The sequence below is a fragment of the Egretta garzetta genome, unplaced genomic scaffold (genome assembly GCF_000687185.1).
Source record: "Egretta garzetta isolate BGI_Z169 unplaced genomic scaffold, ASM68718v1 scaffold434, whole genome shotgun sequence".
NCBI classification, from domain to species: Eukaryota; Metazoa; Chordata; class Aves; order Pelecaniformes; family Ardeidae; genus Egretta; species Egretta garzetta.
This window is the reverse complement of record NW_009259584.1, coordinates 1,663,510-1,681,696: the sequence shown is the minus strand read 5'-3', so window position 1 is coordinate 1,681,696 and position 18,187 is coordinate 1,663,510. Positions and strand designations below refer to the sequence as shown.

At 36.0% G+C, this 18,187-nt stretch overlaps 1 protein-coding gene across 1 annotated transcript in view; it reads left to right on the top strand.

The window, feature by feature from the left end:
* MALRD1 (MAM and LDL receptor class A domain containing 1) overlaps positions 1 to 18,187 on the top strand; it is a 276,978-nt gene that overhangs the window by 214,106 nt on the left and 44,685 nt on the right. The window contains exons 33-35 of the mRNA XM_009637718.1: positions 10,309 to 10,584; positions 15,722 to 15,847; positions 17,399 to 17,465. Of these exons, the coding sequence (XP_009636013.1) occupies positions 10,309 to 10,584; positions 15,722 to 15,847; positions 17,399 to 17,465 (469 nt within the window). The remainder of the gene's footprint in view (positions 1 to 10,308; positions 10,585 to 15,721; positions 15,848 to 17,398; positions 17,466 to 18,187) is intronic.

Below are 18,187 nucleotides of genomic sequence, written 5' to 3'. Positions count from 1 at the left end.
GCTTAAGTGGAACTGACTGCAGCTTAAGTAATTTTTGCAGCCTAAATGTCCCCTAGGCACTGTGAGGAAAAGGGTCAGAAGTAACAGAAAGAAAATAAATGCCATCTAGTATAATAATAACAACTTTTTTTTTTCCCACCGCAAGTGCAAACTAAAAATATAAAAAACCCCACTTTTAAAAAAAATCCAGTGCATAAGATTTGCTCTATTTTAGCAGTACCAGTTTTATATCAATAAAGAAAGAAATATCTTCTCCCAAAGACTTTACGTACATTTCATTGGTATCTTGGCAGAATCATGGCCTATATACAAATTCTTCATGATTAACTCAATTCTAAGATCTTTAGGTGCTATTAATTATCTGATGAAATACGGGAACGAAGTAGAAAAAAATGAAAAATCTAAAATACTTTTAATTTGTCCAAAAATCAATTTAAATGTCTATAATAATGTAAAGACAAATTTTGTAAGGCTTTTGAAGTAGTATAAATGAGTATAATTTTTTGAGAATAACACATTTATAAAACACATCATGAAAATGCTATCTTTTCAATCCCATTTGAAAATTCCTGTCTTTGAGGTATTTATGATGTACTTCTGAATACAAACAAGCCAAAAGATCAGTAGGTTATTATTTTCACTGTGCCAAAATCCATTATTGTTGTTTCATGTTTAGATTATGTCCAGTGTATGAAATACATTTTTCTATTAACATTATAGAATTTAAGAACACTAGCAGTATGAAATGCTGTCAGGAATACTCTATTGTATGAAGCGTTTTAATTATGATTTTCTTACATGAAGTCAACATGAAAATCAAAAATTGCTAAGCTAGCAAAGGTCAATGTTAGACAGTAGTTTGAGCTCTTTTTCCTTGTCACTGTTTTGCAAGCAAGCAGATGGTAAAATACTACTAGTCTTCTGTTTATCTGAATGCATTAGCGGTTCATTTTCTGTTGTTATTCATGATGCCGGTATTATAGAAACTGAGCATGTTTCAGCAAAGTTCTCCTGCGGTAAAACTGCAGCCTGGTATCACAGAATGCACAAACGTACTGCTATGTCCAGTGGATTAAAAGTAGTAAAATAATGCCAAAACTCATGTATTCCCTTACAGCATGTCATGCCTTAACGCAGCAGTAACATCTGACTCCTGAGGTCAGAGAGCAATGCTTGCACCATTTCAAAAAGCAAGCTAAAACCCACCCAAGAACTTTTGTGCTTGCTCTGCTCTGCTTCAGCCCATCAACAGCAAAACTCTTCCTGTCTTTTACAGAGGTGGTGACATTAATTTGTCTTTCCCTGTCTCTAGCAATCATAATATTCTTTACTTTACTCACCTGCTGCATATGGGCCTAGAAATGATTAAATACATAAGTTCTGGAGATTCTTCTCTTTTCCCTGCACATAAAATACAAATTACAGGAATGCATCACATTGCTCCAATGGGAGGCACTGTTGGTGTAAAGAACCCAGCATTAGCATAGTCAGCCTCTTAGAATTCAGTTTCCACAAATAGTTCTGATGGTCTGTTGGTAAAATTCAGTTGCAATGATTTTCATAGGAAGAAAGAGGGACTTGAAGCGTCTGAGAGAAATTTATTTGTATAAGTGATCACACTATTTTTTCCAGCAATGCAAGTAAGCACGGGATATTTCTTCTTCTGTCAGCTGTCTGCATTAGTTAAAATCTGAAATTTAAAAATACTTCTTTTTGTTTTTCAGTTGTACCCTGGAAACATTTTTTTTTATTTAATTCTCTAGCACATCAAACTAAGCTACAGAGTCAGAGTGATAATAAACTATGTCAGTGGAAGTCTTTGTTGTTACTTTGTGAAAGTTGTCTTCTTACTCTGCTGAGGGTTCAGACCTTACCATGGATAATAGCTTTCCATGAAATGAGTTATTTGTAGATCCAGACTTACATAGTCTGATTTTTGTTCACCCATTCAATATACAAGTAGAGGACAATTGTAACTTGAGGGCTGTCAAGAATATTTTTTGAACCTTTCCTGAAAGATTAGTTATTAATAAGTCAGTATTATCCCTTCTATGCGTACATAGAATCATAGAATCAGAATCATTTGGTTGGAAAAGACCTGTAAGGTCACCAGGTCCAACCATACCTGTCAACTACTAAACCATGTATCTTGTCTACCCATCTTTTAAATATCTCCAGGGATGGGGACTCAACCACTTCCCTGGGCAACCTGTTCCAATGCTTGATAACCCTTTCAGTGAAGAAATTTTTCCTAATACTCAATCTAAACCTCCCCTGGTGCAACTTGAGACCGTTTCCTCTTGTCCTATCACTTGTTACTTGGCAGAAGAGACTGACCCCCATCTCCTTTCAGTTGTAGAGAGTGATAAGGTCTCCCTTCAGCCTTCTTTTTTCCAGTTCCCTCATCTGGTCCTCATAAGACTGGTGCTTCAGAATCCCTCACCAGCTTTGTTGCCCTTCTCTGGACCCATTCCAGGTACTCAATGTCCCTTTTGAACTGAGGCCCAAAACAGAACACTGTATTCAAGGTGCAGCCTCACCAATGATGAGTACAGGGGAAAGATGACTTCCCTAGTTCTGCTGTTCTGATACAAGCCAGGATGCTGTTGGCCCTCTTGGCCATCTGTGCACACTGCTGGCTCATATTCAGTCAGCTGTCAACCAGTACCCCCTCTCTGCCAAGCAGCTTTCCAGAAACTCTTCTCCAAGCCTGTAGCTTTGCATGGGGTTCTTGTGACCAAAGTGCAGGACCTGGCATTTGGCCTTGTTGAATCTCATACCCTCAGTCCAGCTTGTCCAGGTCCCTCTGCAGAGCCTTCCTACCCTCAAGCAGATCAACACTTCCACCCAGCTTAGTGTCATCTGCAAACTTACTGAGGGTATATTCAATCCCCTTATCCATGTCATTGATAAAGATGTTAAACAGAACTGGCCCCAAGACTGCGCCCTGGGGAACACCACTTGTGACCAGCTAATAGCACAAGCAACTTGTGTTCCCACCCCACCTATGACAATGTGCTGATTCCAAGAAACTGTTCTTTTCTCTACTCTAAACCTGTCCTGTAGTCCAGCCCACCTCATTTTGTTGGAAACTAAAGCTTCACAGCTTCTCCAGTTCGCCATTGTTCCTAATAAATAAACAAATAAATAAATCCATCAAAATAGCAGGCATAGCTAGCAATTCCTGGACTGTTCTTAGCAGAAATATGACAAATATTGCCATATTTCTGTCACAGGTAGTCACTGTGTTCCAGCCAGAAGTGATAGTTCTCTGAGTGGAAACTATAAATCATAGCTTGATTTTAGTGGCAGTAAACCTGTCCATTATCCCTTATGTTTGTATGTTAGCAAACTATGATCATTTAAAAGAAATTCTGCACAATTCTGTACAGACGTATAAAACTCTGAAGTCATTGGGCCAAGTTCTGTTTTTGTTAATTCTGGCTTTCTAACAGGGTCTCTGGGATCTTTTTCAGCACCTTGCCTCATACTTCTGTGTTCCCACGAGGGGAAGAGACTTAAAGATTCAATTGGCAAGATCCAATTTCCCCCTTTTTTGTCTTTTTACAAGCTTTGAAATTAACATTTTATTTTCTAGCTGAAGCTTTATTGACACTGATAAAGACTCACAGACAGATTGTTAAAGTACTTGAACAACTCTAGTCTGGTTAATTTTTTTTAACAAGGTTATTCCTTGCAGCCACCTTGAATGGGCCGATTTCATGCCCTGATCCAATGTTTACTGAAGTGAAAGTGAGGACTGCCACTTATTTCAACTTAATTAATGCATTGGATTGGACCTGTAATTAATTTATACTCGTCTAATGAAAACTGTTGGAGGGGGTTATTTTTGGCCTCTTTTAGCTACAGTTAATAGGTCCAGGTTTTTTATTAGATTTAGTAGGCAAATTACTTATGCAAATATATCAGACAGGTTGTTAGTTTTCAAGGGTCTGATGCAAGGCCCATTAAAATCAATGAGTCTTCCCATTTACCTAAATGGGCTTTAGAGCAAGCTCTGATACAACTGAGTTAATGCTGCATAATAGCATGTGGTAACTTTATTTCATGCTTCCTAGTGTTGACTTTAATGCCAGTGTCTACTAGTCTTAATTAGAACTTACTGTTACAGGTGATTTATAAATATAAATGGAGACCTACTCTGCACCAGGGATCTCGGTATCTGAACTAGAAAGGCAGAAAAGACACAGATAGCATGGAGGTGTTGTTCCATTCAAATTAAGCATGTTTGTGTGTTTCTGGCTGTGCTAATGATGGTGTAATACAAACATTGATTTTATATAAGCATTTGGGTAATAGTAGTTCTGTGGTTTCCTGCGATTGAACCCTGTGATTCATGGGCAAAATGTTTACAGTGCCGATCTGTCAAGTTTGGCATTCAGTCAGGAAACAAAATGAGGATGCTCCATGGATGACAAAAGCAACAGGTACAACAAAGCATACATGTACAGAAAATGTTCATCAAACAACAGTAAACGTTTAACAAATCCCTATCCCACAAATATGTAATTGTGTCTTTGATGAGCACTTATTGACTTAACGCTTTTCATAATGTAAAAGTTCCTTACTCCCAAATCATCAGCTCATGAGCTCTATTTAGTGTAATAGATGTCTTGATGGTTAGCACATTGAAATAAAAATGTATATAATGGCATCCATTCTATCTGACAACAACAAAATCAGGTATATTCAGTTGTAGTTATTGCAGTGCATGGAGCAGTCCATACCAAATTTGGTTTGGTTTACACACTGGTATGATTTTTGCTTTTTTGGTATCTACCTCAAATTCTTAATTTCTCCAAAGCGTGAGGATGCTCATAGGGGAGCACTTCTTGGTCTTTAGGTCATAATTCACCCATCACAGCTGCATGAGTACGTTTCACAAAGGATTTAGGACCAAATTAAAATAAAGATTTTAGGACCTAATTAAAATGTCTTATGATGTACAAGCAGAATTTATATGCACACTTTCAAACCCTTTCTTTTATTTTGGTTATTTGCCATATGCAAGGTAAAAATAAGTGTAAAATAAAACACTGAGTGCAAAGTAAAATAAATAAGGACATGTCCTCAGCTTGCTACTTAAAAAAAATCATGATTCCTTTAGCTGTAATGGAACATCAACAATTGCTGCTTGTCACGCAGATCTAAATCCAGACTTGGTGTTCCATAGAGCAGAGGTTATTTTCTCTGAAATTGTTTTTGATTAGTTTGCTTTTCCACTGTGTGTAAATACTGAACGTATTCCTGAAGATCTCTTAGTCCTGCTTTTCAGTGATCATGCAGCCTGGATACAGAAACCTAAGCTTTTATCCTGTGTTCCTTAGAACACATCATTTTCAGTAGATTTATCTCCAAATCCTTAAACAGCTTCAAAAAGACACAGCTTTTTAAAAAGGTAACCTGTAAAATATCTTCTCCACTCCTGAATGTGGTCTGAAAATGAGAGCCACACAGCACTTGGGAGATGAGTGCTGAGTTGGGAATATCTCTTCTGCATTTGGAAAAAGGTGAGGGAAACATTTTTTTGGCATGTCAGTACTAAGCAATTGCTGAATCTAAGGATTTTACATGACTGAAATGGCCCATGGGCCACAAATGGATAGTCCAATTTGCATTGAAAAAACACACTTCAGCTTCTGCTGTTTACATAACCTTCATATATATCTACAAGCAAGAGTGGTTATAAGATTCATGTATATGCATACGTTTAAAGTTGGTTTCTACAGCTGAGTCAGGTGAGAACACTACTATGTAACTCAGCACAACGGAGGGTATTTATTTATGTCTCTCAGTAGCACCAGCTAATTTTTCGCTGCAAACTGCACTGCAATGTTAATATTTTAGTTCAATTCTTTCCAGTGGCAAGAAAACAGAATGAATATTGCCACTCTTTAGAATGAAACATGTCAGTAGCAGATACCGCAATGATGAGCTTAATATAAATAATTACATAGATAGTAGCTTTATATGCAAGCAATTAGTTTTGTAATAAGTTGCTTGAGATTTCTTTTCAGTTAGAATTAGTTAATGATTTTCTAGATTTTCATATTCCTAATTACTCAGTTTAAATGTTAGCTATATATAAATTAATGTTTTATAAATTTTCAAAAGTTTTACCAGGCACATTTAATTTATAATGAGGAAAAGCATCTTACTTTGAGTAAAGTAAATAGATTGAACTTGGGAGTACAGTTTTGGCAGATCACAGCAGTCATAATGTCTTACATAATGTCATCCAGAGCACAATTATCCTATTGCATCTGAAACCAAACAGATGTGAACTAATGAATACATAATGTGAGTTAATAAGCAAGGTGATATTCTTATGGTCTCTGAGGTATATTCTCATCTTATTTACTGTTCTGATCTAAAATGATTTTGCTGATTTCAGGGTGATTTGGATTTTTATTAATGTACTGAAAACATAAAACAGACCTCAACAAGGCCCCTGGTTAACCTTACCCCTAACTTAACCTCTGGTATATGTTGGAGAGATCTTCACTGCTCTCAGTGAATATTGCACACTAAAATAATTGGCTTGCAAGTCAGGAAGAACTTCTTTCTACACATTATTTTCTAATAACAATAGAGAATTGTGATAGAAAATAATAATAATTAAAAAATCTCTCATTCAATAAAGCATTCAAGCATTTGCCTAACTACTGAATTTAGTATGGTATCATTTACATGCACAAGCGCTTTATATGATTGGGACCATAAGGCTGAACTGATCAGTGCTCCAAAAACCCAAAGATAGTTTAACACTCAAGACTAAATTCATAACAAGCAACACATTCAAGCATTGTTTAATTTAAGAGTAGATTTCAATTCTTTTTTTTCCTGAACACAGTGAGTAGAAACCTATTAGGGAACATATAATGAATATGACAGATGTAGGGAATTAGACTGGGTCAAAAATGCTCACAAATGCGCTATAAATGCAATCTTTCCTGCAACATTAACAAGTGATCATAGTAAAGTCAAATATATTTGAACTGTGTGCGGTTAATTTTCACTGGATCAGAACAAACACAGAAAAACTAAAACTGGACTACACAACAACAGAAGTGCATGCTTAAGTGGAACTGACTGCAGCTTAAGTAATTTTTGCAGCCTAAATGTCCCCTAGGCACTGTGAGGAAAAGGGTCAGAAGTAACAGAAAGAAAATAAATGCCATCTAGTATAATAATAACAACTTTTTTTTTTCCCACCGCAAGTGCAAACTAAAAATATAAAAAACCCCACTTTTAAAAAAAATCCAGTGCATAAGATTTGCTCTATTTTAGCAGTACCAGTTTTATATCAATAAAGAAAGAAATATCTTCTCCCAAAGACTTTACGTACATTTCATTGGTATCTTGGCAGAATCATGGCCTATATACAAATTCTTCATGATTAACTCAATTCTAAGATCTTTAGGTGCTATTAATTATCTGATGAAATACGGGAACGAAGTAGAAAAAAATGAAAAATCTAAAATACTTTTAATTTGTCCAAAAATCAATTTAAATGTCTATAATAATGTAAAGACAAATTTTGTAAGGCTTTTGAAGTAGTATAAATGAGTATAATTTTTTGAGAATAACACATTTATAAAACACATCATGAAAATGCTATCTTTTCAATCCCATTTGAAAATTCCTGTCTTTGAGGTATTTATGATGTACTTCTGAATACAAACAAGCCAAAAGATCAGTAGGTTATTATTTTCACTGTGCCAAAATCCATTATTGTTGTTTCATGTTTAGATTATGTCCAGTGTATGAAATACATTTTTCTATTAACATTATAGAATTTAAGAACACTAGCAGTATGAAATGCTGTCAGGAATACTCTATTGTATGAAGCGTTTTAATTATGATTTTCTTACATGAAGTCAACATGAAAATCAAAAATTGCTAAGCTAGCAAAGGTCAATGTTAGACAGTAGTTTGAGCTCTTTTTCCTTGTCACTGTTTTGCAAGCAAGCAGATGGTAAAATACTACTAGTCTTCTGTTTATCTGAATGCATTAGCGGTTCATTTTCTGTTGTTATTCATGATGCCGGTATTATAGAAACTGAGCATGTTTCAGCAAAGTTCTCCTGCGGTAAAACTGCAGCCTGGTATCACAGAATGCACAAACGTACTGCTATGTCCAGTGGATTAAAAGTAGTAAAATAATGCCAAAACTCATGTATTCCCTTACAGCATGTCATGCCTTAACGCAGCAGTAACATCTGACTCCTGAGGTCAGAGAGCAATGCTTGCACCATTTCAAAAAGCAAGCTAAAACCCACCCAAGAACTTTTGTGCTTGCTCTGCTCTGCTTCAGCCCATCAACAGCAAAACTCTTCCTGTCTTTTACAGAGGTGGTGACATTAATTTGTCTTTCCCTGTCTCTAGCAATCATAATATTCTTTACTTTACTCACCTGCTGCATATGGGCCTAGAAATGATTAAATACATAAGTTCTGGAGATTCTTCTCTTTTCCCTGCACATAAAATACAAATTACAGGAATGCATCACATTGCTCCAATGGGAGGCACTGTTGGTGTAAAGAACCCAGCATTAGCATAGTCAGCCTCTTAGAATTCAGTTTCCACAAATAGTTCTGATGGTCTGTTGGTAAAATTCAGTTGCAATGATTTTCATAGGAAGAAAGAGGGACTTGAAGCGTCTGAGAGAAATTTATTTGTATAAGTGATCACACTATTTTTTCCAGCAATGCAAGTAAGCACGGGATATTTCTTCTTCTGTCAGCTGTCTGCATTAGTTAAAATCTGAAATTTAAAAATACTTCTTTTTGTTTTTCAGTTGTACCCTGGAAACATTTTTTTTTATTTAATTCTCTAGCACATCAAACTAAGCTACAGAGTCAGAGTGATAATAAACTATGTCAGTGGAAGTCTTTGTTGTTACTTTGTGAAAGTTGTCTTCTTACTCTGCTGAGGGTTCAGACCTTACCATGGATAATAGCTTTCCATGAAATGAGTTATTTGTAGATCCAGACTTACATAGTCTGATTTTTGTTCACCCATTCAATATACAAGTAGAGGACAATTGTAACTTGAGGGCTGTCAAGAATATTTTTTGAACCTTTCCTGAAAGATTAGTTATTAATAAGTCAGTATTATCCCTTCTATGCGTACATAGAATCATAGAATCAGAATCATTTGGTTGGAAAAGACCTGTAAGGTCACCAGGTCCAACCATACCTGTCAACTACTAAACCATGTATCTTGTCTACCCATCTTTTAAATATCTCCAGGGATGGGGACTCAACCACTTCCCTGGGCAACCTGTTCCAATGCTTGATAACCCTTTCAGTGAAGAAATTTTTCCTAATACTCAATCTAAACCTCCCCTGGTGCAACTTGAGACCGTTTCCTCTTGTCCTATCACTTGTTACTTGGCAGAAGAGACTGACCCCCATCTCCTTTCAGTTGTAGAGAGTGATAAGGTCTCCCTTCAGCCTTCTTTTTTCCAGTTCCCTCATCTGGTCCTCATAAGACTGGTGCTTCAGAATCCCTCACCAGCTTTGTTGCCCTTCTCTGGACCCATTCCAGGTACTCAATGTCCCTTTTGAACTGAGGCCCAAAACAGAACACTGTATTCAAGGTGCAGCCTCACCAATGATGAGTACAGGGGAAAGATGACTTCCCTAGTTCTGCTGTTCTGATACAAGCCAGGATGCTGTTGGCCCTCTTGGCCATCTGTGCACACTGCTGGCTCATATTCAGTCAGCTGTCAACCAGTACCCCCTCTCTGCCAAGCAGCTTTCCAGAAACTCTTCTCCAAGCCTGTAGCTTTGCATGGGGTTCTTGTGACCAAAGTGCAGGACCTGGCATTTGGCCTTGTTGAATCTCATACCCTCAGTCCAGCTTGTCCAGGTCCCTCTGCAGAGCCTTCCTACCCTCAAGCAGATCAACACTTCCACCCAGCTTAGTGTCATCTGCAAACTTACTGAGGGTATATTCAATCCCCTTATCCATGTCATTGATAAAGATGTTAAACAGAACTGGCCCCAAGACTGAGCCCTGGGGAACACCACTTGTGACCAGCTAATAGCACAAGCAACAATAGGATCTAAACAAATGCTGAAAATGAGACAAAGTGTTTTTAATAGTGTGTTCTGCACTTAGGAGATATGGTTTTATACAAGGTTTTAATTTTTTTTTTTTTTTAGAGTTTAGTAATAAAAGACCAGCTGCCTTCACAGCAGTCCCTATGTACATCTCAAAGGCATTATAGAAGACAACTGAAAGAAGAGAATCAATAAACATTCCTTTTTTTTCTTCTAGGATCAGCTGATCCACGCCCTTCAACTTGCAGTAGTGACCAGTTCACATGTGCATATGTGCAGCAGTGTCTGCCCCTTGCTGCAAAATGCAATGGGGTTCAAGATTGCAGGGATGGAAGTGATGAAACTAACTGTCCCACAGAGGTTCCTACCACTGTGTCTCCGGGCCCCTGCAAGCAAACAGAATTCCTGTGTCTTTCCAAAGGCTGTATCCCATCCCTCCTGAAATGTGATGGTATACCTGACTGCCACCTTAACGAAGATGAAGTTGGCTGCCGTAAGTTACTTTCATTGCTATAGTTAAGGCCATGCTAGCTTACTTTCCTAAAACAGTGATGTCAAAAAGAGCAACATAACAAAGACTAGTGTAAAATTCACCATTGCCTCAACAAGAAAAATATTATTTGTATCATGTATAATGTGTTACCTGGAGAGACACTACACTTGCAAATAGTTTTGCTTATGCATTCTTATTCCCTGCCTATCAACTTTGATAAATGCTTAAAATAATTTGTATTGTATTTCTGTTAGTAATAGGAAGCATTTCCACTTTTTTCCATAGATCAGTCTGCTGCACGTGCATTGCTTCATCTCTGATTACAGTATGACAGATAGCCTTTTGCATTAGAGGCAATCCTGACCTTTTAAGGATTTTGAAATCAAAAGTCTGTTCCTGCAGTAGCTTCAATCTCTGCCTTGATGAAGGAAAAGGGCTTACAATTAAAACACAAAGACAAAAGTTTTTGAACTGCATTGAGACACCATGAAGTTTCAGATAGACACAGTGAGTGTCTGCCCATTTCAAAATATTTCATTATTGGTAGATGAACTGAGACCAAATGTTTCATTCCAGGAAGGTCAAAATAACTAGTTACATAGGAAAAAAAATGTTTGTGCGTGTGTGTGTATGTTAAAGCATTTCTTCCTAAACTTTTCATTCTGCAAAATTTTTTTAACATTTTATTTTTCATCCTTATCATAACTAAAACAATTAGTAAAGTGTCAGTTTCCGGTGGCCTAGAAATTCAAGTTCTTTAATAATTTGTATCAAAACTAACGAATATATATGCAGGCCACTGCACATGCCATTTCTTTTAAAAAGTGACTATAAAAATGACATGGATTTTGCAGACTACCTTTGCCTGCCTTTCTAGAAACTTTTGTTTAGAAGCAGGCTTTGTGGTTTTGTTGCAAAAGGCCTGGCTTTGGGGATACTTCTTACATTAAATTCTAGATGCCCCTAAGTTCAAATAGTTCTCTTCATTAATTTTCATTCAGTCCTCCTCAATTTGTCCTCTATTAGGGATCTATCTTCTGTATCCTAGTACTTGCACATCCCAACTCCAGACGACAGCAGCTAACGTGTTCTTTCTAAAATCCCCAAATCCTAAGGCCACAAGATTTCCATGAGCATTAGTATTCCTCAAACAACTGAGATATTGTTTCAGTGCCTTTGACTTCTAAGCAATGCCCAGGGAGTGAGAGGAAATTAATTCCTGGTCTATTCAAAGAACAAAAATTCTCCATTGATATTGAACACCTTGGGATTCTGAGTTGGGTGGAAACTTAGTCATATCTGTAATCACATTGTTACTCCAAAATTCAGGTTTGACTATATAAACATGTTTTTACAATACAAGATAGGAATACAGAAGCAGCAACTCATATTTCTTCTTGGAAGAAGATACTGGTTGCAGGGCAAAGCAAAAAGTGGTTAGTGGTGGTTTGGAATGGAATCAGTGAAAAACTGATTACTGTGGAAGTTTATTCTTCCATCCAAATGTATATGCATGTAGCATTTCATCTCTAGCTGTCTACTTTTAACATGTGAAATGCCATGTAAGTTTGTCAACAGGGAAAATTCAGAGAGGGCAAAAGGAAATATCTCACAAATTTTGTTTATTTTATTGAAATATTTGCATAATCTATAAAATCGATTGCTGTGCCAGTAATCTAGCCTATGTATACTGTAATAATAACACAGATTGGGAGTGGAGTGTTTTACAGATATTAGATTGGAATTGTATATATTTACTAAGTAGTTATGAACACAGAATAGGATTTAAGTAGCGAAGTTTTGTGGTTTTTTCTTTTTTCCTTGATGTAGATCAAATCTTCCTACTGATATTAAAATTTCAGTTTAGGAATTACTAGCAAATTCCATTTTTTGTGTGCCATGTCCCTTAGCAATTTCATCATCTAAGTGTAACAATAGATGATCAAAAACGTTTTGGCTTCTGAATTCAGGAATTCATCAGAGAAAATTTTTTTCTGGGATGAAGACCAGTTGCCAAAATGCATCTTGCATCTTACAGAGATTAAGTATAAAACCCAAAAGATGGCTAGGACAAAGAAAAACAGAAAAATGCATTAGTCATGTTTCTACTACAACCACAATTTCTACCACAGAAATGTTTTTCTGCATGACTTAGAGATTTATGCAGACAGAATTTCCCGTAGAGTTCACTCAGCAGTTAGGTTGTACAGTGTTATGTTAATACTGTTTTATACTTACTAACGTGTTGGATTTTATTACTTGTTGCTTTTAACAAGAAAATCTTGGAACTGTTTTCTAGCTATAGGTGTTTTCTTTGGCCAGCCCTCTTCTCACTGTCAATTTTAGTGAAGGGTAATTTATCTCATCTGTTTAATTTGATTTTTATTTTTCTTTTAAATTGCCTGATTAAAATGGCAAGGGTGTAAAATAAACATACTAGCACCAATGGGGTATATACATTACTTTTCCACAGGCCCCAACACCATCTGACTGAAGTGCTAATAGCAATGAATAAAAAATTATTTCTCAGTTTTCTGTAGAGCAACAAAATGTATCTGTTGTAGTCCTGGTAAATTTTAAATACCTACTAAATATTAAAAATAGTATACTTTCAAAGCCCCTGTGATATTGTTATCATTTCTACAGATTTAATTTAGATCTGTAAAATGAAATATAGTCAAAAAGCTGATATTTGCACTTTCATATCTTCATTGTAGTTAGTGCTCCCTTTTGATGTCTTTATCCCAAAAACATTTGAAGGCCTCTCATGAAAGTAAAGAATAACTAGTTGGACAAATAGTTGGAGAAATTTTAGGCTACTTGTAATTGTGTTAAGAGTAAGCAATATTAATTTTAGTTTCAATGCAATAAGAGAAATAACACTATTTTTAAAATGTGCTCTTAACATTCTTTACCTTGGCACCAATAGCTTAGTCTCATTGCCCTTTCTGTCTTAAATGCTGGATCTGTGCAAAGTATTCAGCATTCAGATCCATTGCTATGACCATTCCCTCTGTAAGTGATATAAAAATCTCAGTGCAATAAACTTGTTCAAGGTAAAAAAAAAACATGTCAAAACCACCTTGATGATCAACAGATAAAAATGGACTAAAAATAACTAGAAGTTCTTCTGGTTTATCCTCAGATATGAGTCCAGCAGCCAGTCCAGGACTAAGGGAAACAATATAAATGACACTTTCTTTTCTTACCACAACCCTCAGTGCAAGTTAGAGCTCAGGAACCGAATCTCTGTATTAGTCATAATATATATGACAAACTCTATACCCACATAGTTTACAGTGTCCTCAAAATATAGGTGCAGGCAAAAAAGGTCTAAAGCACATAAGTCAAATATGTCAAATATGTCAAATTTCCAACTTTGCTTCTGCTGAAGTCCTAGTCTGAACATGTAATTCCATTTACAGACTGGGTATTTGTGTGCAAATGGCCACTTATAAAACTGGTTCAAATACCATTGGGACATCATCCCCCAGATTGCAAAGGGCATCCGGGATTTGGATCTGGTTGCACACAATTGTCTGTTACTTGCTGGATAGCTGACAATAATGAGCTGGTAGGATATGCCACAAATGTGGAGTGATGCTGTAATCTGCTGGGTTTTTTCAGTCTGCCACAACCTGTTCCACCAGACCGAGTGGTCGAGGGAATTGAGAGCAGAAAAGGAAACTTTTTGTTCTTCTTGTTGTTGGTTTTATCCTGCTGTCACTACCAGTAAATTCCCTCTTCGATATCAAGACTTCTCCAGTCAATTGAAGAGACTTTGATGTAAACACATGTGCAGAATAGTATAGTGAGAGTTTAAAATCAGCCAGAACTTTTAAGTTCTCATAAAGGCGAATTGAAATTGGAAACAAAAGCAAGCTCCTCTTTATTGTTGCTAGTATTCTTCCACAGATTTTTCTGCAGACTTCAGTAAATGGTCAGTCCATATAATTAAAAGGTTTGATCCCACAAAACCTTACTCACATGAGCAATTTCATAGTTCTGAAAGAATATCAAAACTGGCAGGAGTTGACTGGCAAGATCAAAACTGGCAAGATTTGTCTCCATTATTGTGGTCTAAATTAAATTGCAGTATTTCAAATTTAGCAGATGCTTGTAGTCTATCTCCAGTGATTTAAATTATATCTAAGGGTGGAACAGATATATCAGATAGATGCCTGGCCATCCAGCCTGGGAGGTTTATTGTCATGTACACCGGCTCTTGAACCTAGGAGCAGGAAAGTATTATGAAATTTTCATGCAGCACTGGGGTATTTTTAATATTCCTAGATTCTTTCTCTCACTCTTAACTCACGAGCTAATGTGAATATATCTAGATCTGATGGAGTCAGAAGAGTTCCCTCTGATTTGCATTAGTGTCACGATGACAGAGTTCACCTTAAATTACCTAAACAAAAACATTAAAAACCAGTATTTTAAGGCAGCATAAGAGAACATTGTGTGAGATAAAATAGCAAAATGGTGTTATACTCTTCAGGAGTCTGCAGGACCATCAGGTACATCCTGTAGATCAGTGACTCAGGAATAATTCAGTACTAGAAGGCTTATGTGATTCCAGCAAGATTTCCCCATCATAATTCTGGACAAACATAGAAAAAAATAACTGAATGCCCAAGAATGAAAAAAGTGTGCAAGTTTAGATTTTTCAGTACATTTTTTATCTACTTTTTATATGTTAACTATCTCTTAGTATTTGGTTTCTTGTACTAGAAGGAAACTATACAATGTCAATTTTTGGTTTGTGTTTAGAAATTAATTCCATCATTTTAAAACTAGATTATGAATGAGAGTTGCTTAAGTTTTGTGGTATCTTTCTATGGGTTTTCACTGGGGTCTTGCAGCTTATCCTGTCAATGTTTTAAATAAACAGCCCTCCTCTCCTTCACGAATATAACATGGGAAAATCCAGCTTCTGTAACAGCTGTGCTCTGTGTTTGTTTACTTATTTATCTACTCAGTAGTAAAGTTGTGTGTCTTTGAAGATGAAAGCTTCTAGAGGTCACACAGACCCAAGTTTAGATACTACAGTACAAATCAAGTTTTCGGGTAGTTTTTCAACAATGAGAAAAAGAAATATAGCTGTAAATAACCATCATGTTACTTTTTGTTCCAGCCATTAAAGATTGTTTCAATGGTTCTTTGTTATGTGCATCAACTAATCAATGTATAGCAACCTCCCAGCGTTGTGATGGCATTGCAGACTGCGTTGATTTCAGCCTCGATGAGTCCAGCTGTTCAGGTACTTAGTTTTGCATAAAAATACCATCTGAAACAAAAAACCATAGTCATTTCCTACTGAATCTTTAGGCAGTCCTCAAGCTAGACTGAATTCCCTCTGCTAAAACTTAATCAGATTACATCAGGCATGAATTTTCCTGAGGAAACAGGAAAATAGTGAGAAAAAGATCGAAAACAATATACGTAGTTAATGTCTGCACAAGTGTTGTTTCTTAAACACATTTTAAAAAAAAAATTGTTCTTTTCTGCAGTTCTTTTCCGCAGTTCTTTTCCAAGCCAGTTACGAAGTCTGGGTCAGTTCTGTGTTAACAGCACTCCCCTGACTTTGGTGAAGTTGCATTAGCTGAGAATTTAACTCTCTGTTTTTACAATTTATTGTCAGTTATGTGATAAATTTCATAATATATGGTATACATTATAATACTATAATTAATTATATTATATTAAATGTTTATTCACAAACAAGAAGCTTTATGTTCACTTCTTGGTAGGAGTCATCCGCTGTTTTCTCTTTCCCAGAAGTATTGTGTTAATTATATATGTTTGTTATACATGTTCTTTTTTGATTTAATGTGCAAGAAGAAATCGTACTTTAACATCAAAAATTACCAATTTTACAATGCAGAAAGAATACACATTTGATTTATAAGAAATATTTTAAATTAAACAGGGTATATTTAGAAATTAGTTCAATGTAGAAGAATACAGAACATAATCTAACAGACTTGCATGATAATAAATTACAAATCTTCCATTATTTGGTCAGAAAGCAGGTCTTTTAAGTAATTTGCTTTCCACAATTTATTCTTAAAAGTGGAGCTGTCCACATGGAATTGCACTGTTCAAGTGCCTCAGCAAATTATTTTATGTCGCATATACATAAAAGTTAAAGAATTAGACCTAATTCTTTGTCTAAATTTAGGGCTGTAAAACTAAAATTCAATAAACAAAATCTGATGATGTGGAAATCCATGTGAAAGGAGGTAAAAAGTTGCTAATAGTATATCACTGACATCCCCCTCTACTTAAACACCTTTACTCTTTTTAAGACTGATTTCTCTTGTTCTTATAAGATTATGATTCTAAGTGTTAAAATTCTGGACATTTTTAATTAGAAGGTTGGTGACACAGCAGTAAGCATCTGTTCATCACCCTTATATCTAAGCTATTAATAACAAAGTAGACTTAGGTACTAATTAAATGTAAGTTCAGTTCCTTTGGCTCTTGTTTTACATATTCCTATTTGTTTGAAAATCAAGTAAGTGGCAAAAGCTCCATTTCTGGTGTCAAATGAAACTGACTTGAGAAATATTAGAAGCCTGTTCAAGTGAAGGACCAGAATTTCTCTATGCTCAAGAGCAGCCCATTGACTTTAAGGTATTGTATCACCAAGCCAAAGTCTAAAGGGAGAGGTTTTGGAAGTGCTAAGCACCCAAAATGACAGGTGTGAATATTTGGCCATTTTGAAGATGAGGGGATAACAAATATGATAACAAGGCAGGGGGAAGGGGGGGGGGGATTTAAATTATAATTTTTATTTTTATGTTTGTAGTTTGTCCTGAAGAATACTGCAAAAATGGAGGAAGCTGCATCATCAAAGACAGCATTCCTTTATGCCAGTAAGTTTCAATTGGGATTGATTTGTGCTTGAAGTTGGGAAAAGGGGCTGTTGAAGGGGCTGTTTTGTTCCCCAGGGACTGAAATGACATTCAATAGAAGTGCATTTTTTAAAGTCTCTGTATGTCTACACTATTTTTATTTACAGTTGCTGAGATAAAACATATTTTGACAAAAATACTATTTATCAGATAGAATTTTCTGTAACTTTCATTTATCCTTACATGGGATAACCTCTTGGCCTGAAACCTTTCTGTGTCTCATGTTTCACATCAACATTTAGCAACACATGCTTCCATGAAAAATGATGCCTTATATGCAGCAGGTGTTGTGTACCTCAGACAAGATTAACAGCAGGCCTTGTTCTCATCTTTACCTGAACTTGTGATGTATTTCTGTTATAATGTTATTTTTTGCATATCTTTGGAGAAAGAGTTTCAGTTATGCCACACAAAGGGTTAAAAGTATGCTTGTATTTTTCTGGAAATGCTCTATGCTGAAAAACAAATATAGAGTACAATTCTGATGTGGAATGTACGAGTCATTAGAAAGTGTCTCAGGCTATCTGAAGGGATTCATTTACACAAAATATCACTCTGTTTCCCATTGGGAAATTGCAGGAAACTTTTTAAAGTGAAAAGAAAGCTATGTTATATGTTACCATACTTTTGTCCTTCATGTGGTTCAGTGGATCTTGCCAAAGAGTTTGCTAAATTCCTAAAGA